Source organism: Labeo rohita, chromosome 13 (assembly GCF_022985175.1).
Source record: "Labeo rohita strain BAU-BD-2019 chromosome 13, IGBB_LRoh.1.0, whole genome shotgun sequence".
NCBI classification, from domain to species: domain Eukaryota; kingdom Metazoa; phylum Chordata; class Actinopteri; order Cypriniformes; family Cyprinidae; genus Labeo; species Labeo rohita.
In genome coordinates this window covers 12,816,799-12,844,570 of record NC_066881.1, presented here as the reverse complement: position 1 = coordinate 12,844,570, position 27,772 = coordinate 12,816,799, and the positions used below count along the sequence as shown (strand labels likewise).

Below are 27,772 nucleotides of genomic sequence, written 5' to 3'. Positions count from 1 at the left end.
ATAGTACACTGTGGATTTATATTAATTTTGTACATGTGTTTGTAGCGTGCACGGGGACTTCGCGATTTTGCCTCCTCAGGCTCTGGGATCTTATCGTCCTCATGGAACGACTCTACTGGGTTCGCCACAGATGTCTGCAGCTGATATCCACAGACCGGAGGAGGGGCTGGTACTCTCCTCCTTCATCACTTCCCCCTAAGAGTAGCCTGGACACTCAGGACCCTCTGGTTCAGCGGCTAAGTGGAAAGAGAAGAGTGGTGGTGTCACGATGTGGTCCACTCCAAGCGGAGTACCACAACTTCTCCAAGGGCTTTCAAAACAACAGCATCCGGACCACCAAGTACACCCTCATCAGCTTCATTCCCATGAATCTGTTCCAGCAGTTCCACAGGTTAGATATTGAGATGTATATATCAGGTCTGTTGTTGTTTAGATTTAGTGTGTGTTTGTTACTGACATTTGGCTTTGCATAACAGAGCAGCAAATCTGTACTTCCTGTTCCTGGTGTTGCTGAATTGGGTCCCAGTGGTGGAGGCATTTCAGAAGGAGATTACCATGATCCCTCTAGGCGTGGTGCTCACCGTCATTGCCTTCAAAGATGCCATGGAGGACTACAGACGTTACTGCTATGACAAGAGAATAAACAACACGCTGACACATATCTACAGCGGGTCAGTGTTCATCCCTGTTAATATGATGTGGTCAACTGTCATGATCATGTGACACTCTTTCTGTTTCTGTGCGGGGGTTTTGGATGAGTTTTGTAACTTCCTTTCTTGTCTGATTTGAGGAATACACAAGGCAACCTGTTTTAAGGTCAGCGCCTAGTGAGGGTAGCTTGTGTTTTACCAACCGAAGACAGATGAATTATTCTGAGGCCTATAGAATGATATACATAATGCTTGGTAAAATCGAATGAACAGATTGCAAGACCACTATCTGTTTTCTTTTTCACATTGCAATTAAAAATGACTATTTTACTGATGGATAAATGTAACACGACATGATCTAACATGCAAAGGTTCTTACGGTTACAAAGTGATTTATAATTTGTCAAATCCAGCTATCAGTGAATTATTTTTCTTTTTGACCACAATTCATTTAAAATTAAGTGATGAAGCTGTTTAGAATAAGTTTTAGAATTTCAGTGTTGTTTATACTTTATAATAGCATTTATTTTTCTATTTTCAGTTTTCAGTTGGTTGTAGTTTTAATAGTTTTATGTCCTTTTGAAATTTTTATTAGTTTTTGTATCTTTTTATATTTTTATAAAGTTTTATTTTTTTTATTTTTAGTTTTACCTTTATTCATTTTTGTGCTTCAGATTATTTAATTTCAGTTAGTAACCGAGACATTTGTAATTTTGTAAATTTATAATACTGTATATATGTAATATATTTTATTTTATTTAAGCTTTATTTCAATTAATGAAAACATTTAGTTTTAGTCTTACTTAACAATAACACTTTTTAGAATGAGCTTTATCATGACATAAAGTAGAAACCGTAAAATTTGGAAATATTTTTACTATTTAAAATAACTGTTTTGAATATATTTGAAAATGCAATTTATTCCTGTGATTTGAAAGCTGAATTTTTAGCATCATTACTCCAGTCACATGATCCTTCAGAAATCATTGCAATATTTTTGTTTTGCTGCTCAAAAAACATTTATTATTATGTTGAAAATAGCTGAGTAGAATTTTTCAGGTTTCTTTGATGAATAGAAAGTTTAGAAGAACAGCATTTATCTGAAATTGAAATATTTTGTAACATTGTATAATTGTCTATCATCATTACTTTTGATCAGTTTAAAGCATCCTTGCTAAATAAAAGTATTAATTTTAAGATTATCCAGATGGAAAAAAGAAAGACTCCAAGCTTTTAAATGGTACAGTGTATAATGTTACAAAAGCTTTTTAGTTCAGATAAATGCTGATCTGAAATAATGATGATGATAATAATAATAAATGTTTTTTGAACAGCAAATCAGCATATTAGAATGAATTCTGAAGGATCATGTAACACTGAAGACTGGAGTAATGAGGCTGAAAATTTAGCTTTAGTTACAGGAATAAATTACTTTTTAAAATATATTTAAATATGAAGCAGTAATTTTAAATAGTAAAAATATTTCACAATATTACAGCTTTTGCTGTATTTTGGATCAAATATATGCAGACTTGGTGATACTTTTTTAAAAAACATTAAAAATCTTACTGTTCAACAAACAGCCCATTTGATCTTATGCCTAATTTGTGCCTGTTATTTGAGCCTTTGGCTTTAAATAAAATGCAGTGGCTTCTGCTATGTTCTGCATCTTGTGACAGTGGCATATTAAAAGGGTCATCTTTTGAGATAAATGACTTCATTGTATTATTGAAATATATTAAAAAACTCCAAGTAACGGTTAAGTAAAAAAGGCCAAAGCAGGATAGATGCTCTTATTCCCAAGCTCCAGAAACATTAAGAACTTTAAAAGAAATAAAAAGTTCATCGGATGCAAAGTTCACTTTTACACCGACAGAGGCCACTCCCACGATAGTTGATTGACATGAGCGTCTTACCTCGGACCTGCCTTACATCAGCTGCAACAGCCCAACCTCCATTGTTTCAATGCCGAAGCAGGGATGTAAGTTAGACAAGAATATTTCCGATTGAGTGATGAGGTGTTGTGTTGCTGGATGTAATAATGAACGTAGTGGTCGTTATTTACTCCCGACATCTGAGCCACTGAAGATGCAGTGGATTACGTTTGTTTGTGAAGGGAATGTACCTACTTATCTACATATATCCGTCTATGTTTGTGTGACTCATTCATGATCCAGCTTCACTTACAGCAGAAGTGAGTATAAGGTTTTTTTTTAAGATTCTTTGCGATCGCCTTAATAACGTGCTAGTTAGCAAGTTTTAGTGGCTAAATGCGGCTAAAGTAAAAAGGCTCGTCACTCCACAGAGAGAAGAGAGGGGCGGGGCGAGCAGAGCTCATTAACATTTAAAGCAACTTCAACCAGAACAAGATGATTTTTGCAGAGCTGATTTTGGCAAGGTAAAAAAGGTGTTGTTTTACACAACAATTGAGAATTTTTAACCAGAGTATATTATAGACTTTTCATTAAGACCCTAAAGAATCATATCAAATTGTGGAAAATGGGCATCCGATGACCCCTTTAAGAGAAAAGTCGCTTCTACGACTTTCAGTCCCACCCTGCTTTATACTACAATGAGTTTAAAAGTCTTTAATACATTAGCTCATCCATGGACATGATTTCTGCCTGAGTCCCATCGGGTTGCTTCGGCTGTAAGGTTGACAACTCCCATGATTCCACACTCAATCACAGCATCATCAAACTACGCCTTTGTTTCTTGTTTGTTTTGAACATACACCCTCAAGTGGCGAAAACTTACATATTGTGCCTTTTAAAGGGATCGTTGACCCAAAAATGAACATTTTGTCATTAATTACTCACCTTCATGTCGTTTCAAACCCATAAGACTTTCATTCATCTTCGGAACACAAATTAAGACATTTTTGATGAAATCCAAGAGCTTTCTCACCTTGCATAGACAGCAACACAATAACCACGTTAAAGGCCCTGAAATGTAGAACGACATTGTTAAAATAGTCCATGTGACCTTAGTGGTTCAACTGCAATTTTATAAATCTACGAGAATAATTTTTGTGCTCAAAGAAAACAAAAATAACAGCTTCATTCTACAATTTCTTCTCTTCCGTGAAGTCAAATCCACATCAAAGAACTAACGGTGATGAAAACCGAATGTCAGCCCAAGTCACCTGCGTCTGGGCCAAAAAGTTGCGCTTGAACGCACTGCAATGTCTACAGTCTGTGGGCAGGTAGTATGCATAGTATGTTCTGCACCTGCAGACAAAGGAATACCTGTCCATACTAGCAGTATGGCAGTAGACTGTATTCGTTATTATAAAGGGATACCAGGAATAAAAGGAAGCTGCGGATATGAAATGAGAAGATTCTTCTGTCTATGGCCTCACTTTTTCATCACTTTCACTTTTCTTTTTTGCACACTGGCTTGCTAAGCTCAACAGCCAATCAGTGTGATCACTCTCACCAATGGCTCAGACAACAAATCAACATGCTCAATCAGCCACCACTGTTTTTAAAACAGAGAAACTCCCTGCTATTATTATCATTAAAAAGTGTTGCGTGTTCACACATATTCACTTACCAAAAACTGCACATCCGAGATGAGGAGTCATTTTCCAAGAAATGGCATTGCATAATTTCCACATTGTGCAAAACTTCCTTCTGGCTCTCAAGGACTTTAAGCATTATAATTAATGATTTCCTTTGTTCCTCATCCGTCCTTCTGTGTAAAGACTTTAGTTGCTGAAGGGTCTGTTTCTAAAACAGTGCTTCAGTATTTCCTTGAAGGTGTATTTTAATGAGCTCTGATGTCTTGATGTGAAACCTTAAAAGTAGCTGTGAAAGTGTGTAATGTGTCACCCATCCCACATCCTATAGCCAGTGCTCATTTCTTGTAACAGGACATCTGATACAAGACACTTGTTTGTCCATGTTTTACTATAGCCATTGTAAAACACTAAAAAATATGTGATATCTCACAACATGCAATTAAAAATTACCCCTGATAAAGTAATGCTTGTAATTGCATCCAGTCCTCATTAAGTTTTATAGTAATAATAACAACAATTATCAGGGCTTCAAGAGCTTCTTAGATGATAGATAACTTGTGCTCTCTGCCCAAGTTAAACGTCACGGTGCAAACCGGTCGCTTATTTACCAGCCCTCAGTTTTCCTTGTCTAAAAACGGCCTCTGAGTCATAAAAAACTCTACGTCTGCTTTGTTTATGATGCCTGGGAGTGTTTTCTAGATAAGGAACGGCCCGGTCTATATGTTGTAGATTATTACAGGTTTCTGAGCGACACACAGTACAGTCGAGACAAAGGTTTTGAAGAGCATAACGCTTCTCAGGTGTCAGATCTTGCTTGTGTTGATCCTGGCTTGGACTAAATCAGAGACATGAATTTGACTAGTGATGGTGAGACTTGTTGGACATGCTTGAGATAGAGAATCTGCCTAAATTGGCAGGACTGTTCTTACAGACTGTATCTCTGAAGCGAAAAAGGAGCTGCCATGATTCAGCAGCTGGAGTCAGATCAAGGTGGCATGGCCAAAGATCTGACCAAAAACAGAAGGGTTGTCATGCCAAGTTGGACTGAACATGAAGAAATTAAGGAATTACAGCAGTCGTACAGCAGGAATAAGGTCCGGACGACCAAGTACACCTTCTTGTCTTTCCTCCCCAAGAATCTTTTTGAGCAACTTCATCGTTTTGCCAACGTATACTTTGTCTTTTTGGGCGCATTAAACTTTGTGCCTATCGTAAACGCGTTCCAGCCGGAGATCTCGGTCATTCCTATTATCTTCGTGATGGCTATAACTGCTGTTAAAGATCTTTGGGAGGACCAACGTCGAAGGAAGTCTGACCAAAAGATCAATAACTGCTCATGCGAAGTTTATGACAGGTAAATGCATGAAACTTTCTGAATTGAAAATATTCATATAGTAAACACAGTCTACACAGTCAGTTTGTACTTTAACCGTTTGTGGCATGGCGGCTGATATATGTTATCAATAGATTGATTGATAGATCGATAATAAATCAATAGAGCATAAGGTGTGTATGCATTCAGTGAATATACATGCATTTTTGTTCTTAAACAGCATGTTTACTATGTAGTTAAGGTATTATTTAACATAGTTGTGTGGGGACTTGCCCCAGATATTTCAGTTTTGACAGTTTTCTGACCCAACACCGGTTTGTCCCTCAAACAGTTGGAGTTTTTCCAAATACATTATTTGGATTTGCATGGTTTAAGTGTCAGAGCTAAGCTGTTTCTTTAAATTTGTGTCACTAAAACTGCTAAACCATAGTTGATGGGCCCTCGTGGGTGTATTTCAAATCTGTATCCTGTGTTGTAACCCATGCACGTCATTTTTTTTTATTAGCGTTGCCATTAGTTAATGGTTAGCTTGAAGTATAGTTATTATCGAACTGTTTGTCTTGTAATTTGAGCGAATATCTATTGATCAGAGGTTTGCTCTTTGTATTGTTTGTGTATGTGAGAACAATGGCATATTTTACAGATTCATATGTGGTACTTTGTTATAAAAAGCTTACAAATGCTCCAATGCTATTGAGCTGAGAATGTATTTTTAAAGGTTACGGGTGTATTTGTAGCATGTTGTTACTATACACAGTGTAAAGTCAACTGTTTGTAAATGGCAGGTTTCAAGACACTGTTTATGTTTTGGCTTCTTGCACTAATGACCTGACAACTATTGTACCAAAACGTTGAATTATCCAACATTTGGCTCTAGCTAAGCTGTTAATGCTGCTGAGTTTAAAAAGGCTCCCTAGTGATTGTCTTGCCGCAGGGGGTCATATTAGTTTTCCTGTTATGGAGCCGTTGCCACGGGTGACAGTGAAGCGCAGCGTTTGCTTGATTACTATGGTATTGAGGCTGGTGTGTTTAGTTCAGCAGGCATAAAGCAGTAATGTTTGAATCTGTGTGTGTGTGTGTACGTTGTGTTTTAATCATGTGGCACATCAGTGCACTAAAACGAAGCATCATTGGGTGCAGGTATATACTGAATGCTTTGTTTCACAATGGTTATGCAAATATTCAGTTATACCACCTGCAAGACTGGTTTTCAGTGCTATCAATACTATGAGGGCTGTTTTAACTAAAAATAAAGACATTTATACACGAATCTCAAGGAATACTGTTTTAAGATCAGGTCAGTCATGTGATTATGCAATCAAATATTGTTGTTTAATGAGTGCTAAACTGTATATTTTCATTTGTCGCTCCTGTCACAAAATGATTTCAAAATTTGAAATAAGCAGAATGTTCAATCAGCAAGTCAAATATAATATTGTGTAATAATAATCCATATTATTTTTGTACAACCATGCAGAAAACTCTATTTTGATACCAGTTCAAACCAAAAGTTTAATAAAAATTGTTAGAATATTATGTAAAAATATTTAATTATGTATTAACTGTCTTTAATTATGTATTAATAATTATATAATTGAAAACGAATACTCTTGTTTTGAAATAACGCAATAAGATTACATATACAGTTGAGGTCAAAAGTTTTCTAATAACGTTGAAGATCATACAAAATGCATGTTATTTTTTATTTAGTGACCTGAAGAAGATATTTCACATAAAAGACATTTACATTTAGTCCACAAAAGAAAATAATAGTTGAATTTATAAAAATGACCTGTTCAAAAGTTTACATACGCTTGATTCTTAATACTGTGTTGTTACCTGAATGATCCACAGCTGTGCTTTTGTTTTTTGTTTTGTTTTTTTTGTTTAGTGATAGTTGTTTATGAGTCCCTTGTTTGTCCTTAACTGTTAAACTCCCCACTGTTCTTCAGAAAAATCCTTCAGGTCCCGCAGATTCTTTGGTTTTTCAGCATTTTTTGTATTTGATCCATCTTTTCTCACTGAGGACAACTGAGGGACTCATATGCGACTATTACAGAAGGTTTAAACACTCACTGATCCTCCAACGACACATTAAGAGCTGGGGGGTGAAAACTTTTGAACAGAATGAAGATGTGTACATTTTTCTTATTTTACCTAAATATTTTTTCATTTAGAACTGCACTTCAGCAGCTACAGAAGGTACTTATGTTTCCCTGATGACAAAATAAGTTACATTTACCCTGATCTTCAAATTCAAAAAGTTTTCACCCCCCGGCTCTTAATGCATCGTGTTTTCTTCTAAAGCATTAGTGAGCATTTGAACCTTCTGTAATAGTTGCGTATGAGTCCCTCAGTTGCCCTAGTGTGAAAAGCTAAGCAGTACTGGGCTGTGTGTCAGTTTATGGGTGCAGATGGCGTTTTTCTAGCAAATGAAATTTTTCAGTTGTGTTTTTTTACAGAGACTTGCTTGTGTAGTTTTCTTATTAACTGTCTGAAATATTGATAGTGAAATCAATATTTAAATCCTGCTGTTATAGTGACTCCAAATGAAGAACGTGTGTGTTTGTGTTGAAGGAAGCAGAAGCAGTATGTGGAGCGGCGTTGGGCTGAGGTGTGTGTCGGTGACCTGGTCCGTCTCTGCTGTAATGAGATCATTCCTGCTGACATGGTGCTGCTGCACTCGTCTGATTCTAATGGAGTATGTCACATCGAGACGGCCAACCTGGATGGAGAAACCAACCTCAAACAAAGGCAGGTGGTCCGTGACCTGCCACAGCAGGTGAGTGGCCAGTCTGTCCATTTCACATTCTGTCATCATCTTCATGACCACTTTCATTGTTTTTCCTCCACAAATATATGAGGTGAAATACGTTTTGCTAAAAAGGATCAGTGTTTTTTTTATTAAAATCTATTAAAGGCACAATATGTGAGATTTTTATTTTTATTAATATACCCCCAAACTACTAGAAAATTATGTTTTTTGTTGTTTTGTGTACTTAAATTATTCCAAATGTTTTCAAGGATGTTAAATCCAGAGAAATAAGCAACTAGTGGCCCATCCCTTGATTTTTTTGTGGAAATCACGCTTTTGTTTCTCAGACAGTTGTACTCTTCACCTTGATTTGTTATAACTTTTGGCGGTTTATAGCATTCCAAATGTTTTTCCCTGTTCGACCGATTAGTACAGGCCAAAACATGACAATAATTGACCATTTTCAGCAGCAACAATCAGCAAAATATGCAAATTTTGTTTGGTTCATTGGCCTTGTTTACGTTCAGTGCTGCCAATATGGCCAACTGATGATGCAATGTGAAAGCACTTTTGTTGGAATGTTTGCTTTTTTTTTTTTTTTTTTTTTTTTTTTTTTTTTAGTGTGTTACCAGTGTGCGGAATGATGAAATTTTTTACTTTATTAAATGGGTTTTTATAAAAAAAACCCTCTTTGAAGAGTATGTTCAAAGTAAAAAATGTGATGTAATCTTCCTTTAGGGCCCTGAATTTGTTCCAGAAAACTACAGCAGTCGCATTGAATGTGAAAATCCCAACAATGACTTGAGACGGTTCAGAGGCTTCATGTGAGTAAGCAGTAAACTTCAGTAAATGATAAACACAAGGCTGGAGACTTTTTTTTTCTTCTTCCTTCTTTTTGTATGAATGAATGAATGAATGAATGAATGAATGAACACGATAGTGACTTTGTTTTTGTACACAGGGAGCACCCTGGTAAAGTGCGGGTTGGACTCCACAGTGAAAACCTGCTCCTGAGAAGCTGCACTGTGAGAAACACAGAGACTGTGATCGGCATTGTGGTCTATGCAGGTCACCTTCACATCTTTGCACTCAGATCAACTTCAGATAAGATCATTGTATCTTTATAAAGAGCTTGAATGAGCAATAAAAGAGCTTATGTGTGTGTTTGCAGGTCATGAGACAAAAGCAATGCAGAATAACAGCGGGCCGCGCTATAAACGAAGTAAACTGGAGCGCAGACTTAACGTAGACGTCCTCTGGTGTGTCGTTTTACTGCTGGTCATGTGCTTTATTGCTGCTGTAGGTCAGTATTACGGTCATTGACAAACTTGTGACAGGATTTGAACTTTTAAGTACTAGGTTAATGTTATTTTGGTAACACTTTACAATAAGGTGTCATTTGTTAACATTACTTAATGTATTAACTAACATGCAAACAATGAACAATATATTTATTAATAATAATGTTAATGTTAATAAAAATAAAGTCGTTCTTGGTATGTTCATGTTAGCTCACAGTGCAATACCAATGTTAACAAACACAACTTGTGATCTTAATAATGCATTAATAAATGCTGAAATTAACATTAAGATTAATAAATGCTGTAAAAGTATTGTTCATTCTTAGTTCATGTTAACTAATGTAGTTAACTAATGTTATCTAATGAACCTTATTGTACATTTTGTCAAAGTGTATTTTTGTGGGTTTATTGTAAATGTGGTTGTGATCTACAGGTCATGGTTTTTGGTTGAGTGGAATACAGAATCCCATCTTCATTATCCCTGATGACACACACCCTGCGCTCGCTGGCTTTTACATGTTTTGGACTATGATAATTGTTCTGCAGGTGAAAGATAATAAGCAGAAAATTTAATATCTACACAAACACATACATGCAATATTTAAGTAAACTACCAGTTAAAAGTTTGGTTTGAGTTAATATCTAATATTATATTAGTTCATATTAGTTAATAGTAAATATTTTTAAACATTTTTGGAAAAGGTGTCTTTTGTTCACCAAGGCCAAGGCTGTTTTTATTTATTAAAAAATATTTTTACAATTAGATATATTTATATATTTAAATATCATATATATATATATATATATATGTGTGTGTGTGTGTGTGTGTATAAATGTTTAAATATAATTTATTTATGTGATGGCAAAGCTGAACTACTTTTAATGGCACATGAGCCTTCAGAAATCATTTTAAATTGCTGATTAACTGCTCAAGAAATAATTTTTCAAATTAATGTTGGAAACAGTTGTGGTGCTTAAATTTTTTGTAAAATTGTGAAAAAATCTAAATTAAATTTTTTTAGGATTCTTTGATGAATAGAAGGTTAAACATCATTGATTTTAAATAGAAATGTTTTGTAACATTATAATTGTATTTACTGTCACTTTTGATCAGTTTAATGCTCCACTGCTAATTAAAAGTATTAATTTGTTAAAAAATATCTTACCACAAAATTTTGAATGGTATTGTATGATGGTTTCCACAAAAATGTTAAACAACAAAAGCTGTTTTCAACATTGATAATAACATGAGTTTTTTGAGTGGCAAATCAGCATATGATAATAAGTTAAATAGATGATTATGGACACTTATATGCTCACTAAAGTATATACCTAAAATATCTGACATTGCTGGTCTCCTCTGCCTCCTTTTTCTTCTGGTACAGGTGCTGATTCCCATCTCCCTTTATGTGTCGATCGAGATTGTGAAGTTGGGACAGATTTATTTTATTCAGAATGACTTAGATCTGTATAACCCAGTACTGGACACAGGAGTGCAGTGCAGAGCATTGAACATCACAGAAGATCTTGGCCAGATCCAGCACCTGTTTTCTGACAAGACGGGAACCCTCACAGAGAACCGCATGCTGTTCCGCCGCTGCACTGTTGCAGGAACCGAGTACCCTCACAAGGAGAACGGTCAGTTTACCTCATAGCCTCTCACACACACATTTTTCAGTTTTGTGATTAAAATTATTTATTTATGACACTCTCATACTTATAATTATGTTTGCTTGTTACTCTTCAGCGATTTCTCTGGAACAGTATGAGGAACAGGGTTGTGGCGATGCAGATCACTCTCTCACCCTGAGGTCACGCGCTAGCAGGAAATCACTGAGCTGTAAGTCACTCAGCTGCAACCGGAGTTCAGTGTCCCTCAATACCCTAACGGCAGAGTCTGACACGCACTCGGTGCACGACACACTCCGCAGACACACACCTGGAGCCTTCAGCAGCACAATGGTGAGAAAAGAACAGACTTATCTTTAACATTTACTGTACATGTGTATTTTTCCATGTCTTTATTACTTTATTACTCTATTCCCTGTATTAGTCATCTGTTAATTTTACAGTAAAATGCACCTCAAGTATTTATTGTCCCGGATATGCAGTTGTGAAATTCTGATTTTTCATCTAGGAGTGTGCCGTCGTTCCAGACCCTGATCTTCAGGTAAAGCTGAACGCCCTGTCTTCACCCATGCGTTCCGCTCTCCGACAGGAAGCTGCTGAAATCTCTCACATATTGGACTTCTTTATCGCCCTCACTGTCTGCAACACTGTAGTAGTTTCCTCACCCACTCAGCCAAGACATATGGTATGATCCAAGTGTTTCAACTTCCAGTCTCAAACTCATGATATCATTTTTTATTTTTTTCATTTAATATTTTAAAGGGCACCTATTATGCAAAATCCACTTTTACATAGTGTTTGGACATAAATGTGTGTTAGCAGTGTGTGAACACAGTAGGACTTGGCTTGACTAAAGATTTTTCTGGTCGACTAGTAGTCGTTCATTTCAAGCATTAGTTGACTATTAGTCACACGTTTATTAATAAACCTTATAAATCATAATAATGAGCCTTTTAATTGCCTACATAGCCTACCTAGCACAAAAAAGCTGGATGTGTTGGGAAAAACAGCAAGTAGTCTGCATTAACATTTTAATAATTTATTGATAAACTAGCGCTTTCTTTGTTTTTGGCTTAAGAGATGAAGTCGGCAACACTGACTCATTATCTCCGCACTAGTGATGCATGTTTCATACGGATTACATAATCTGATAAAATTTGTTTTCCATTTGGATTGGTTCATTTGAAAGTAGACATTTCACTTTCCATAGATATATTTTTCATATCTGTAAGGCAAGTATACACAGAACTTCGAAGTGTTGCACTCAAGTTTATAGAGACTGAGATGGCAGAAAGTGCACCCTGTTGCTTTAATTATTTTACAAAAGCGCAGCGTTTTGTTGTTATTCTAAGTTTGCACAAATAAACGTAAAGTCTTTACAGATTCAAAAGATGTAGTATTTTTATCTAAGTATTTTAAGAGCAAGTGACCGCACCGGCGCCTCCATCTGTCATGCAGTAAGCGTGTTACTATTCAGCTTCAACACTCCGAACAGACACTTCAAGAGTGCACATTTTTCTAGGTTAACATTGGATTGAGCTGCCATGTAAAGTTGCTGCTACTTAATATTTTAGATGAAAAGCTGTATTTTAGGTTGATTAATTATTGGTGAGCGTTCGGATGTCCTGCCCGATGTACTCTACTACCACATAGACCAGCTGTTAACGATCTGTCACGGACTGTGTGACTTCGCCACTTCTTTTGATTTTTTTTTTTTTTTTGTTGTTGTTTTTTATGCGACTAAGCGACTAATAAAATTTTGGTTGACCAAGCCTCTTCTCTGTGACTAATAGTTAGTCGACTATTAGGGGGCAGCGCTAGAACACAGCCACCCTGGATAAAAATCCACCCACTCATTATTTTTTAATCCCCATTAAACCAACCCACTCTCATTAGGCATGTGGTTTTGATTCGCAAAGCAGTGTGATGTCACATTGTTTAGGCCCCGCCCATGGCAGTTGACTGACAGTCCTGCATTGCCATAGTTTTCCAGCGAGTGTTTGGTGTACATGCTCGAGCAGCTGTAATGTCAACAATGTCTCATAAGCAATCCCAGTGTTCTGTGTTTGGATGTAAAGCTGAACATAAGAGTCTACATTTTCTCCCAACATCTGAGCCACTGAGGACACAGTGGATTACTTTTATTTTTGAAGGTGGTGCTCCTCAAAATTTACCTGAATACGTTTATGTCGTGCAGTTCAATGGACTAAGAATGAAGGACAGCGTACAACCAAACACAACTTGCTGAGGGTGGAAACTATATGGCAATGCAGGAGTGTCAATCAGCAGCTGCCATGGGCGGGGCCTAAACAATGTGACATCACACTGCTTTTAAAATCAAAACCGCATGCCTAATGAGACTAGTTTGGTTTAATGGGGGTTAAAAAATAAGGAGTGGGTAGATTTTTGTCATTGTAGGGTGGTTGTGTTCACACACTGCCAACACACAATATGTAAAAGTGGATTTTGCATAACAGGTCTACGTGGCGCGAGCTCTGTAACATCTCATTGTTTCGCCACCGTATATTGGCTTTACATATGTACGGTTGAACACCGGTTCTCTCGCTCTCAGTCATGTTGCTTTACTGACTGTTTGTTGCTGTAGGTATGGAAAGCAGAGATGTATACGCTGCTCCCTCTTCTGAATACGGGGCGGGAATATGCAGCTTATTGGCATTTAAAGTAGTACACACCAAAACAGCCCTTTGTTTAGATGCCCTAAAAATGACAGCTGTTATAATAAATGATCTGTGGGGTATTTTGTGCTGAAACTTCACAGACACATTCTAAGAACAACCAAGACTAATACTACATCTTGTAAAAAGGGGCATAATAGGTGCCCTTGAAATAATACAGTGTTGCTTTAACTGGTGTTTTTACAGGCTGTGCTTTTAAGTCCAAGTTTGCATAGTAAAAACCTTTGAGGAAAGCGTCCTTCAATTTATCGCCCTTATAGCTCCGGTGCTACTGGCTGTGACACACTTTTAAACAGCATCACATTTGTAATCATTTGGTGTTTTTTAACAAGTGTTTTGAAACAAGCATTTTCTATGAAAAAGCCTGTACAATTATAATGGCAACTGCTAAATGTGTGGTCGCATTAGTAAAACTTTGGTAAAGGCAAAAGAGGCAAAATGAGGGCAAAAGATATCCGCTGCAGACAAAAAAGATCCATTGTTTGTCTATTGTCAATAGTGTAGGGATGTATGAAGCACCACTCACAATGAAGGCACTTTCAAACCAAGCAGTTTCTTAGTCAACACTGTAAATCTGCATGTCCAGCTTGAAAATCTGCATGGGGAAATCATTTGCCCTGATTTGAAATTCAGATCACGTGGATTTCTGTTGAAAAGACTACATTTCACAAGTGAAAACTAACAAAACAGTGGTAAATGTGACCATACATTTAAAATGTGTCTGTTTGTTTTTAAAGCAAAATCCTGAAATCAATCTAATTATACAGGGCTTGTTTAAAAACCAGTTAGTTGATTTTGAAAATATATGTACACTACCAGTCCAAAGTTTTTGAACAGTAAGATTTTTAATGTTTTTTAAAGACTCTTCTGATCGCCAAGCCTACATTTGCAAAAACAGTAAAATTTTGAAATATTTTTACTATTTAAAATAACGGTTTTCTATTTGAATATGTTTTAAAATGCAAGTTATTCCTTGTGATTTAAAAAAAAAAAATTATAAAGCTAATTAAAAGCTAAAATTCAAGCTTTTGAGTTGTATAGTGTATAATGTTACAAAAGCTTTTTATTGTAGATAAATGCTGATCTTTTCTTTTGGATTTTTCTATTCATCAAAGAATCCTGAAAAAATGTTTAAATGTTGTTAATAATAATAATAATAATAATAAAAATGTTTCTTGAACAGCAAATCAGCATATTAGAATGATTTCTGAAGTGTGACAGTGAAGATTGGAGTAATGATGCTGAAGATTTAGCTTTGATTACAGAAATAAATTACATTTTGAAATATATTCAAATAGAAAGCAGTTGTTTTAAATAGTAAAAATATTTCAAAATGTTACCATTTTTGCTGTACTTTGGATCAAATAAATGCAGGCTTGGTGAGCAGAAGAAACTTCTTTAAAAAAAAAAACATAAAAATCTTTTGACTGAAAGTATAGTATAGTTTGGCATCTCTTTCCGCTAAGCAGAATTTTTGGCAACACTTTATTTTACAGTGTTTGTTACATTTGTTTACTATAGTAATAAAATAAATTATGCATGATTAGATGCAACTAAACCTAACCCAAATCCAAACACTAAAGCTAATGATACATGGGCCAACTTTTTGAGCAATGTTGCAGGGCAACTTTTTGGCAGTATTGACAAACGGTGTTGTTTGGACACTTTTCCCATTTGGTTATGGCCCTGTGTCTCACATGGTTGCCTGTTGACGGCAACATTGCCCAGCAACATTGCTCAAAAATTTGCCCTGTGTATCATCAGCCTAACCCTATAGTAAGTTCCTACATACAGTGAGTGTTGTTTGTTGTTCATTATTATTACTCATAGTGTTGGGGAATAGCTAGTCACATATAATGGCATTACATAACTTAATTACAAAATAAAAATAACTGAAATCAGTTATTGAGAAAAAAATGTGAATATGTGATCAATATTTATTTGTAATATCAGGTTCAGATGCCTGTGGTTCGCACACCCCTGCGTTCTCTAGAAGAGATGAAGGCCATGTTTCAGAAGCTGAGTCTGCCTCGCTTTCCCCTATCACTGAATCAAAACACAGACACTCCTCCCAGCCTAACCAAGAAACTCTTCACCCGGGGTCGTTCGGCTTCCTACTTTCCTAACAGCAGCCCGCAAACACCCATCACAAACCTACAGTCACCCACCACACCTTCTGGCACCCCTTCAAACACCCCAAGCACTCCCGTCACTCCAGCGCTGTCCAGTGGCACGTGGACTGAGGACATGGACGACATACAGAAGGCCAAAGATAACTCTGTCAGAGAGTCAGATTCAGAGAGTGATGATGAAGATGAGGAAGAAGAGTTGCTGTACGAGGCCGAGAGCCCGGATGAGGCGGCATTGGTGCAAGCAGCGAAGGCCTATGGGTGTACTCTGCTGGGCCGGTCCCCAGAGCAAGTCCTTGTGGCTTTTCCAGGCACTGGGCCGCTGTCCATCCCTCTGCTACACGTACTGCCATTTAGTTCTGCCCGGAAGAGGATGTCTGTGGTGGTGCGCCATCCGCTCAGTGGAGAGGTGGTTGTTTACACTAAAGGAGCTGATAATGTCATTATGGAGCTGGCTGAAGCAGGTATGTGAGGACGTCTTCTAACGTTTATTAAGGTTGGTTCACACTGTGCCAAACAATGCAAACGCTTCAGATATGCAAACCGGTAAGACCTTTGTTTATCTTAAGAACACAAATTAAGATATTTTTGATGAAATCCAAGAGCGTTCTGACCCTGACCCTTTCTGGGCCTTGAACGTGGTTGTTGCGTTGCTGTCTATGCAGGGTCAGAAAGCTCTTGGATTTCATCAAAAATATCTTAATATGTGTTCTGAAGATGAATGAATGGGTTTGGAATGACATGAGGGTGAGTAATTAACGACAGAATTTTCATTTTTGGGTAAACCTTCTCTTTAAATCGAGATATATTTAGTTGAGAAGCAAAATTACATAACAATTTCAAAACTAATTTAAATTTTAAAGGAGAAGTTCACTTCCAGTACAAAAATTTACCCCCTTGTCTTTCAAGACATGTCTTTCTTTCTTCAGTCGATAAGAAGTTATGTTTCTTATGGAAAACATTTCAGGACTGTTCTCCATATAGTGGACTTCAATGGTGCCCATGAGTTTGAACTTCCAAAATGCGGTTTAAATGCAGCTTCAAAGCGATCGGTCATTTTCAAAACAAACTGACAATGTATATACTTTTTAACCTCAAATACTCGTCTTATCTCGTCTCTGCAATGCACATGCGTAGTCTGTGTAATCCGGGTCAATACAGTTAAGGTATGTCGAAAAACTCCCGTCTTGTTTTCTTCGATTGTTTTATCTTTTTGTAAATGGCGTTTGATCTTCGTTGCATGTTCACTTTGTGATGTAGGGTGATTTTGAAGTTGGGGAAGAAAACAAGATGGGAGTTTTTTGACATACCCTAACTATTGACTGTATTGAGAAAAAAAAAAAACTGAGTTCACGCAGATTTAGACAAGACCAGTGTTTGAGGTTAAAAAGTATATAAATTGTCAATTTGTTTAAACTTTAAAATTAATTTAAAGGGATAGTTCAACCAAAAATGAAAATTCTGTCATTTACTCACTCCAAACCCAAAGCCATATTAGCTTCATTTGTGGAATGTAAAACAAGAAATTTTGAAGAATGGGGGTATCTAAGCAGTTTACAAATGTAATTTTTTTTTCTCTTATTAGATATTTTTTGTAACTTCTTATGCTGCGGACATCTCATATTGCTTCTGCATAGTTATTAAGTCTAAAAAAAAGACACTTTCCGTTGGTTCAAAAGTGTGAACCACTCTGAAGGTGCAGTCACATTTACCTTTGTACGTCGAAACTCCATGGACAAAATGCTCAATAAGAATCTGCACAACTGGGAATTCTTTGCCTATGAAATTTAATCAAATGTCTGCAAAGTGACCATGCCTTAAGACCTCAGAAAAGAACCAAATGTAAAACCACTTGAGTCATGATTCCCTCATGTGTTTGAAGTACTCTATGTTAGGCATATTACAGACAGAACAGGGTGTTGTTCTTTCGGTTTGCAAACTGTGTATTTACTTACCCCCATGTCATCCAAAGATGTTCAAGTCTTTTTTTCTTCAATGGAAAAGAAATTAAAGTTTTGAGGAAACATTCAAGGATTTTCCTCCATATAGTGGATTTTAATGGGATTCAACGAGTTGAAGGTCCAAATTTCAGTTTCAATGTAGCTTCAAAGGGCTCTACACAATCCCAGCCGAGGAATAAGGGTCTTGTCTATACTTTTTAATCACAAACGCTCGTCTTGCACTAGCTGGACTTCACACATTACATAGTCACATTTAAAAGGCCATGCTAACGTAGGCGGAAGTACCGATTCAGTGTTTACAAAGTGTACATGCAAAGAATGTCAAACCGCACTTTATTTAAAAAGGTAAGACACCCAATGTTGGACGATTTTAAAGTTGGAGGAGAAAATGCAATGGATTTTTTCACCCCATCCTACCTTTTCAAACCAAAGTACACAGATGAACTAACCATGCGTCACATTTCCAACATGATTACGTCGCAGAGCTAGTGCAAGACGAGGCTCATGTTTAAAAAGTATATATATTTTTATTTGTTTTGAATAAAAACCCTTATTCCTTGGGTGGGTCATGTAGAGCCCTTTGAAGCTGCATTGAAACTGCATTTGGACCTTCAACCCGCTGGCTACCAATGAAATCCACTATATGATCTTGATCTATGACCTTAATTTTCATTTTGACTGAAGAAAGAAAAAGATAAAGAAAGAAAAAGATAAACATCTTGTATGACATGAGTAAATTATCAGGAAGACGTAGGTGTTTTTCTTTCTAAAGTAGAACATTAAAGATGATTTTTAGCAGAACGTATGGTCCCTGGTGATTCATAATATACAGATACAGGAAACGCCAAATTAATACCTGTGGCTCCTATGAAGCAAAACAGTTGGTCTATGCAAGAAACTGAACATTTTTGTACAACATTATTACTTGTAATCCATAGTCTTAGGCAATTAAGCATTTAATTGTGCAGCCCTTCTTGTAAATTTGGATGTGTTATTGTCCCAGCAGAGTGTTGAACCCTATAAACTCATGTCTTGGTTTTGACTATGTGTGCATGTGGGGTGCAGCTGAAGATGGTTTCTCTAGGGAGATCATGGAACAGACACAGAAACACCTGGACCAGTATGCAAGAGAGGGACTGCGCACTCTCTGCGTTGCTAAAAAAGTAAGTCTTTATCTTTCACTTCCCTAATTTGCAACATTTATTATATTCTGTTTGCCTGCAGCATTGAAATACCTTTGCATGGAGGTTGAGTCTTAAAACAGACTGTTGATATATGATTGACAGGTATTGGAAGAGCAGGAATACAAAGCCTGGTTGAAGAGACACGAATATGCAGAAACCAGCATTGAAAACAGAGAAGAGCTTCTGCTTGAATCCGCTGAGAGACTGGAAAAAAATCTCACATTATTAGGTGAGATATTAAGACAGCGAAGACAAAAATGAAATGTTATTGTGTGTTGGTTGCCCTAGCCTAATTGTTTATTGGCTTCCAGGGGCGACAGGTATAGTAGACCGCCTGCAGGAGGAAGTGCCTGAGACCATTGAGGCTCTGCAGGAAGCTGGAATTAAAGTTTGGGTCCTAACAGGGGACAAACAAGAGACGGCTATTAATATTGCTTTTGCTTGCAAACTTCTCAGACCTACAGACCACATATTGATGGCCAATTGTGACAGCAAGGTAGAGGCAGAGATGCACATACTAAATGTTCAGTCTTTTATGTTGCTTTTTATACATAACTGGAATCTGAATGACTTTTCCACGTGTGCTTTGTCCCTCAGGAGGCATGTGAGGCTCGATTTCATGAGTTAGAACATGAGATCACACAGGTCACAAAGAAAGGCATGAAGTCTGAAGATGGTAGTTTTGACTGTGTGTTGGTCATTGATGGCCGTACGCTGGACTACGCTCTGGAGAAGGAGCTACAGGGGTCGTTCCTGAACCTCACGTGCTGCTGTCGCTCAGTCATATGCTGCAGATCCACCCCTCTGCAGAAGAGCCAAGTGGTCCGGCTCGTCAGAGACAAGCTGAAGGTCATGACCCTGGCTATAGGTGAGTGAGGTCTGAAGAAGTTGTATGGTTGACTGTCAGTGAAGAATGTTGCTCATGCGTGATGCTCATATTCAGGTGATGGAGCCAATGATGTCAGTATGATTCAGGTGGCAGATGTTGGTGTCGGCATCTCGGGTCAGGAAGGAATGCAGGTACAGTACTAGCAGAAACCAGGGTTGGGCAAATTTCAGCTATTAAGAAATCACTACCTTGTAATTAATGAGGGTAAATTAATCTGAATTAAACTGGATTGACCACATTCCACAGGATGTTCAGTTGGAATGATATGAAGAATTTCCTCAATAACAAAAAACAAAACAAAATGTGTAATTGTATTACTTGTTTTGACTAATTATGTCCAATTTTGACTAATTGACTATAAGTTAGTCTCTTATGCTCATTGAGACTGCATTTATTTGATAAAAAATACAGTAAAATGCTAATATTATTACAATTTAAATACAGTATTTGGTTACATTCTATTTTAAGGTGTCCTCATTATAGTGTAATTATACAGTTAAGTACTGAGTAATGTTTAGGATTAGGGTTTGGTTTAGGGTTAGTTGCATGAAATTTACTGTTATTGCTATAATAAGTACATGTAACGTGTAACAAAGACACTGTAAAATAAAGTGTTACCTAATATTTTAATATGCAATTTATTCCAGTCTTCAGTGTCACATGATCTTAAAAATCATTATAGTGTGCTGATTTCTTATAATCCGTGTTGAAAACAGCTGCTTCATATTTTTCTGGAAGTAGTGATACATTTTCTACATAAATAGTGATACATAAATAGAAAGTTTCATCAAAATGTGCATTTATTTGAAATATAGATCTTTTGTATCATTATAAATGTCTTTACTGTCACTGTTGATCGTATTAATGTATTCTTTTTGAGTATTAATTTCTTTCTAAAAAATACAAAATCTTACTGACCCAAAACTTTTAAATAGTAGTGGACAGGGGTTGACCGATATATGTTTTTCAGAGCCAATGCCAATACCGATTATTACAGATCAAGTAGACCGGTAACCAAAATTTAAACCGATATCTAGTGTAAAAATGAAAATTATGTCAAAATTAAGATTAACAAGGGCTCTGACAAAAACCTTAAGTGCTTTTAAATTATTTTATTGCTAAATAGGTTTTGGAAATGATCCATACTGATAACCAGAAAAATATCGTTGCTGATAATTGGCCAGGCCGTTATCGGTCGACCCCTAGCTATTAACACCACACTCCAAAACCCGGTTTTGTTCCTTTCGTCTCATGCTTGAAGAAAAGAAAAAAAAAAAGATTTAAATGTATTTATTAAATAAAAATTCAAATGTTGGATATTGGATAATGTTTGATAATCTATATTATAGATTAATGTGGAATTAATAAATTAATGAGAAAGAACAGCTGTGTAAAAGAATGTGTTTTCAGTCCCAGTTTTCATTAATTTTATAAACATTCAGTTTCTCCTTATAGTTTAAACCTTGTATTTCATTTGATAGGACAAATCTCTCCTACTATTTCTAATTCTGCAATTGTGATGTCGTCTCCCTCCATATATAGGCGGTGATGTCCAGTGACTTTGCTATCTCTAGATTCAAGTTCCTGAGAAAGCTCATTTTGGTTCACGGCCATTGGTGTTACGCTCGTTTGGCTAACATGATCCTCTATTTCTTCTACAAGAATGTGGTGAGTAAAACACATTTACACAGTTCCTCATGCAGCCTTATCTTATGAATCAGTACGGTCCTGACTTGTTCCTCTTCTTTTCTCTTTTCATGTAGATGTACGTGAACCTTTTGTTCTGGTACCAGTTTTTCTGTGGATTTTCAGGCCACACAATGACCAACTCGTGGGTTTTAATCTTCTTTAACCTGCTATTCACCTCCATCCCTCCAATCATATATGGTGTGCTGGACAAAGATGTGTCTGGCGAGACGCTTCTAGATCTGCCAGATCTCTACAAGTCTGGACAAAAGTCACAGGTGGGCATCCCGCACACTCTGTTCTGTTGTGTTGTTGTACATGGTATGAATATAGTGATGGCTTATGTGTATTTATGTGATGCTTGATTTTCAGGCCTATCTTCCGTCAACATTCTGGGTGAACATTGTTGATGCTTTTTACCAAAGCCTAGTGTGTTTCTTCATACCTTACTTTGTAAGTCATTCTAAAGTTCTTCACTTTACTGAGTATCACAATGTTTAATTTTCAGAATAGTGCTCACATTTAACAATTTATTTTGTTTGTTTTTTTTAATGCTATGAAGGCATATGCAGGGTCTGATATTGGGGTATTTTCCTTTGGCTCTCCAATCAACAGCTCCGCTCTCCTCATCATCCTCTTGCATCAACTGGTAGAGAGTCGCACAGTGGTGAGCCAATCACAATATTCAGTGCTAATTTGTTTCTCATCTATTATCTAGGTTTTGTGCCACCCACAGTAAGTCATATTGGCCAGAAATCATATTGGCCTACTTCACAAAACTGTACATTAAAGATCAAATATCACTTGATTGGCTCAAAACAGTGCCTTGCGAAAGTATTCATACCCCTCTTTTTCTCATGCTTGTTATGTTGCAGCCTTAGGTTAAACTGCTTTAAATTACTTTTTTTCCACATCAGTTGACACTCCATACATTATAATGACAAAGCAAAAAACGGATTTGTAACAACATTGCAAATTTAAAAAAAATAAAACACTGAAATAAGTACATTGCATAAGTATTCATACCCTTAACTTTGCACATCAGCATGTGGCAATTATTTGCCGTTCTTCTCCTCACCTCATCACCTCTCAAGCTCTGTCAGGTTGGATGGGGGCAGACACACATTTTCAGGTTTCTCCAGAAATATTTGATTGCGTTGAAGCCCAGGCTCTTCTTGGCCGCTGAAGGACATTCACAGAGTTGCCACTCTTGCTGTGTGCTTAGGGTCATTGTCCATTGACCAGTCTGAGGTGCTGAATGCCCTCAGTCTCTGCCACTGAAAAATAGTCCCACAGCATGAGGCTGCTACCACAAACTTTACTTTTGGGATGCTACTCTGCAGATGAAGAGCAGTGCCTGTTTTCCTCCAAACATGATGCTTGGAATTGAGGTTCATCAGACCAGAGAATCTTGTTTCTCACTGAGTCTGAGGGTCCTTCAGGTGCTTTTTTGCATATTCCAAATGTGTTTTCATGTGTCTTCACTGAGGAAAGGATTGAGTTTGACCACACCGCCATAAAGACCGGATTGATGGAGTGTTGCAGTGATGTTTGTTCTTCTGTAAGTTTCTTCCAACTGAATATATGATCATGAAGCTCAACTAGAGTGACCATCAGCTTCTTGGTCACCAGTATAACCAAGCCCCTTCTCCATCAGTTGCTCAGTTTGGCCGGGAGGCCAGCTCTAGGAAGACTCCTATTTGTTCCAAGCATCTTCCATCATGGATAATGGAGGCTACATGCTTCTGTGAACCTTCAATGCAGCAGATTTTTTTTCTGAACTCTTCCCCAGATCTTGCCTTGACGCAAGCCTGTTTCTGAGCTCTACAGGCAGTTATTTTGACCTCAGGGCTTGATTTTTGCACTGATATGCATTTTCAGCTTATAAACCTTTTCTGAGAAGTGTGTGCCTTTCCAAATTTCAAGTGTTCCAGAAAAGGGTATGAATACTTTTACAATGGAATCATTTCAGTTTTTTATTTCTAATAAATTTGCTAAGTTGTTACAAACCTGTTTTGTGCTTTCATTATGGAGTATTGAGAGTAGATTGATGTGGGAAGAAAATGTATTTAAAGCAGTATAACATAAGGCTGCAACATAACAAAACGTGAAAAAAATGAAAGGGTATGAATACTTCCGCAAGGAACTCATTTAGTCGTTTAGTATCTTGCAGAAAACATCACAGTAACAACAGTATTGAATTAATCTCTTCACACAATTTGTGCTCCATATCTATATATTTAATGTCTTTATGGGTGACTGTCTTTGTTAGTGACTGATCTTCTACTAATGCTGGTCTGTGATTTATTTATGTTTTTTTTTTCAGACATGGATTCATACTGCATTGCTGCTCTTCAGCGTCTTTTTCTACTATGTCTTTGTCCTGTTGTTCAGCATTACGTGTGTGACGTGCAATTCTCCTACAAACCCCTACGGCATTGAGACAAAAATGATGTCTGAGGCGATCTACTATTTTGTATGTGGACTTACCACAGTCCTGGCCCTGCTACCTAGGTATTACACACACACACACACACACACACACATCTGTATCAGCACATACCAGTAACACTGCCTACCTTTACATGTGCACCAATAATGGGATTATCATTAAATGTTTACATGTCACAAGCAAACCTCTTCACTCCAGTTTACATGCAATTTTCATTATTCTGATTATTCGCAAAGACATGGTTATTTCACAGCCATTATTCACATAACCCACAGCATGATCAAATGAAAACATGTATACAGATGTACTGGAAGGTTATTCTGTGCTGTGATGAACATTGCGGTGCCGCTGTGTTTTTTTTTTTTAAATCTTCTACAGTCTAATGCGATTGTGGTTACAAGAATTATGAGCTTGAAGTATTATATTTACATGAGGTGTAAAGTTTAATTGCGCTAATCCCATTATAATTGCATTATGAGGGTGACATGTTAAAGGCTGGATTGACTCTTTTGGTCTACAAATCTGGACGAAAGCCATTTAAGGCTTAGGACAGACTTCCAACATAAAGATTCCTTCTGAGATACCTTTTGTCCTGTTTCTAAGGCAGTGTTCAATATATTCTTCTCAGTGAAGGCAAGAACTTGCATGGCCAAAAGTTTACAGCATGATTTAAGCTAAAGAAGTGATATTAATTACACCATTATGTGAGAACTGTTATTGAAATGCAATCTTGACAAACTAGTTCTTAGTTGTTTCCCAAAGGATCTGTACTTGTATGCCTTTCACCTGCATAAAAAATAGATGCCTGTGGGTGTTACCACGATGGCTGGTAAAATAGACTTTGGCCAAACTTTATTAGAATCAGTCACTCATGGTTTTATCTCATCTTAAAGGCAGTTCATGGTGGTACAATGTAATTAACTCTGGGTTCTTTATGTGTCACAGGATCCTGTTTCGTGTCTTTTGTAACACCATCTGTCCATCTGACCTGGTGAGAGCGCAGAAAATGGAGAGACTCTCAGCACAAGACTATTACATGAGTTTACAGCAGTGGAAGGAGAACAAAGCTGCTCAAAGACTGTCCTCCAGACACATCCCTCAGAACCTCAGTGTGAATGCTGACGTGCCCTATTTAACAGACTGCAACGCAGAAGCAGGCGCTGTCCTCTCCTGAGCAATAAGGAAGCTGCCCTTGATCATATAAACACGGTCATTAATTCAAATTGTGACTGTATATTCTTGCACTTTAATGATAGGCAAATACTCTGACAAGTCAAATGTCAGGTCCAAGATTTTTCTGCCCAATAAGTGTTTTCGCAGCGATGTGTAGTACCTGGGCTCTCTATACCGCTCTGTGTTGAGCTTACAGATGAACTACTTCGCAAACTCTTTCCAGTCTAGTGATTGCGGAGTAGTCTTGGAGTCTGGCTTTTGTAGACAAAGATATGCAGAGAATTGTTTACATTTCACAAGGCTGTGCCTTTGACATTTTTAATTACATATTCACTCCAGCAAGAACCTCAAAGTTGTGAGGAAGAATTGTGGGTTAGGACGTGGCAAAATACTGTAGCTACTTTGCCTTTGCTTTAATGCAATACTCCATTTTTTGGTTATTGAGGGTAAAAAATTCAGAACTTCACAACTGCATAGACCATGAGAAAAATGACCTTGCACACTTCCCATAACACTAACATATGCGTAAACTCACACAAATTCCCACAGTCATGTTTCAGATGTTTTATATTCTAGCAAATAACACATGCAAATGACGATCTTCCTCCCTGGTTGAGACTAGGAATAATAAAATTAATTGATTTTTCTGTTAATCTCTTAATAATTAGGAGACACATGATATCTGATCATGGAGAACTTTATTACCATGAGGCCTTTACATTAAGTGAACTTTCCCTGCTCAGGAATAAAATGAGATGAACTTAAACAGGAGCTAATGTATTTGTGACCCGAGGTCTTTGATGTCCATTTGTGTGTTCAGTCTGACAGTGAACATGCCGAAGGCATGTATTACAAATGGATAAGTCCAGTATTTTATGATAAGTGCTAGATTGCTTTTTATATTTCAATACAATTTTATTTTTATTGCAAAAGTGAATGTTTGAATTTTGAAAATGTGAATTGATAATCCATAATGATCATCTAAGATGATTTCGAGTCATTGACTAGAAAACATTATTTATCACTGTATATTTCATGTGAGCCATTTGTAGTATTTGTAAAATTTGCAATAAAACACTTAAAACTTTAAAACTTGACTACTTCTTGATTATGAACATATACACAACAGCTACCCTAGCCTATGTGTTTTTGTAAAGCACTTGTTTTGAATGATAAAGAATTAGCTTTAAAATCCTATTTTGGGCAGTAGGCCTAAAATATAAACAACAGCGCAAAGATGTCCAGACTGCCCATTAAAAGTCTTTATAAACCACTGTAGTTGTATAACAACTAACAGATGATAATAAAACACATGCTTGCTTTATTTTCCACACTTTCTCATTTTCTTGTTTTACCTGGAGAGTTAAATGTAAAATTTAAGAAAAGTCACCCATGGTCAGTTTAGCTACTGTCAGCAGTCATTCTGAGTCACGAGATGGCACAGAAGTGTTTTAACAACTTATTTGCAATAAAACATCCAGACATATGACATAGGTAGATTTTAACATCACATTTCTAACCACTGAAGAGCAAGATCTTCCAATCATTCTTAGAGTCTCTCTTGTTTTTGCTCTTGAAAGTCTTGAATAAGGCAAGAAGTCATTGCATATGGACTATGCTGATTTATATGATTCCTGTCACCACGTTTTAGACAATCAACTTTTTTACCTACAGCTTTTAAAGAAATTTTTCAAAGCTGAAAATTATTGTTTACATTTAAAGCTTTTTCAAAAATTTGAAATTTTTTTAAAGCTGAAAATTTGAAAATTATTGTTTAGAAGTTGCATTTAAAGTTCTCTCGGTTCAAAAACTGTCTGAATGGGCAGAACACTTGCATAAGAGCGTTGTAATGACAGAGATGCTTTTATAAGGTGTTTTTATATTGTATGTAAAAATGTGCTGTGGTCAAGAGATGGCAGCATTGCATTTCTGAGACCTTCCTCTTGGAATAAACAAGTGTTATTACTAGTATATTACTATATTAGTATATTACCATACTGTAGACTCCTTACGAACCATGGTTAATTACATGATTATTATTTTATGGTTATAATTATATGGTTAATATATTAACCATGGTTATTATTATACAGTAGTAAAAGTGTAGCGACCATGTTTTTTTTTTGTTTTTGTTTTTTACAAATTGTATACCATGGTTTAAGTATAGTAACCATGTTTGTTTGTTTTATCTGAAGTAAAACCATGGTTAATTTTCGTAAGGGTTCAGTGTAAATCATTAAGCCTACTGAAGCACGGAATCGTTTGTTAAGGTAAAATAGTCCCTGCAGGCAGAAAACGAGTAAACTAAACTTTTTTCCATATCCATATTTTATTTACCTACAAACCTGCATACTGCATCCTTTTAAATTATTTCTTGTATTCTGAGTAGGTCTAAATACAGTTAGTGTGCA

The 27,772-nt window shown here is 36.7% G+C and overlaps 1 protein-coding gene across 1 annotated transcript; it reads left to right on the top strand.

Moving 5' to 3' along the window:
* The first annotated feature begins 4,898 nt into the window (after positions 1 to 4,898).
* On the top strand, positions 4,899 to 26,444 carry atp10d (ATPase phospholipid transporting 10D). The gene is given in 22 exon segments (XM_051126375.1): positions 4,899 to 5,127; positions 5,129 to 5,527; positions 8,084 to 8,288; positions 9,000 to 9,085; positions 9,223 to 9,329; positions 9,433 to 9,564; positions 9,996 to 10,108; positions 10,948 to 11,200; positions 11,310 to 11,524; positions 11,700 to 11,876; positions 15,841 to 16,480; positions 19,043 to 19,140; positions 19,264 to 19,390; positions 19,473 to 19,657; positions 19,759 to 20,029; positions 20,105 to 20,181; positions 21,593 to 21,718; positions 21,814 to 22,014; positions 22,109 to 22,189; positions 22,299 to 22,403; positions 24,063 to 24,250; positions 25,134 to 26,444. Coding segments are annotated over 22 exon segments (4,086 nt in total). The 5' UTR covers positions 4,899 to 5,056; the 3' UTR covers positions 25,363 to 26,444.
* The last annotated feature ends 1,328 nt before the right edge of the window (positions 26,445 to 27,772 follow it).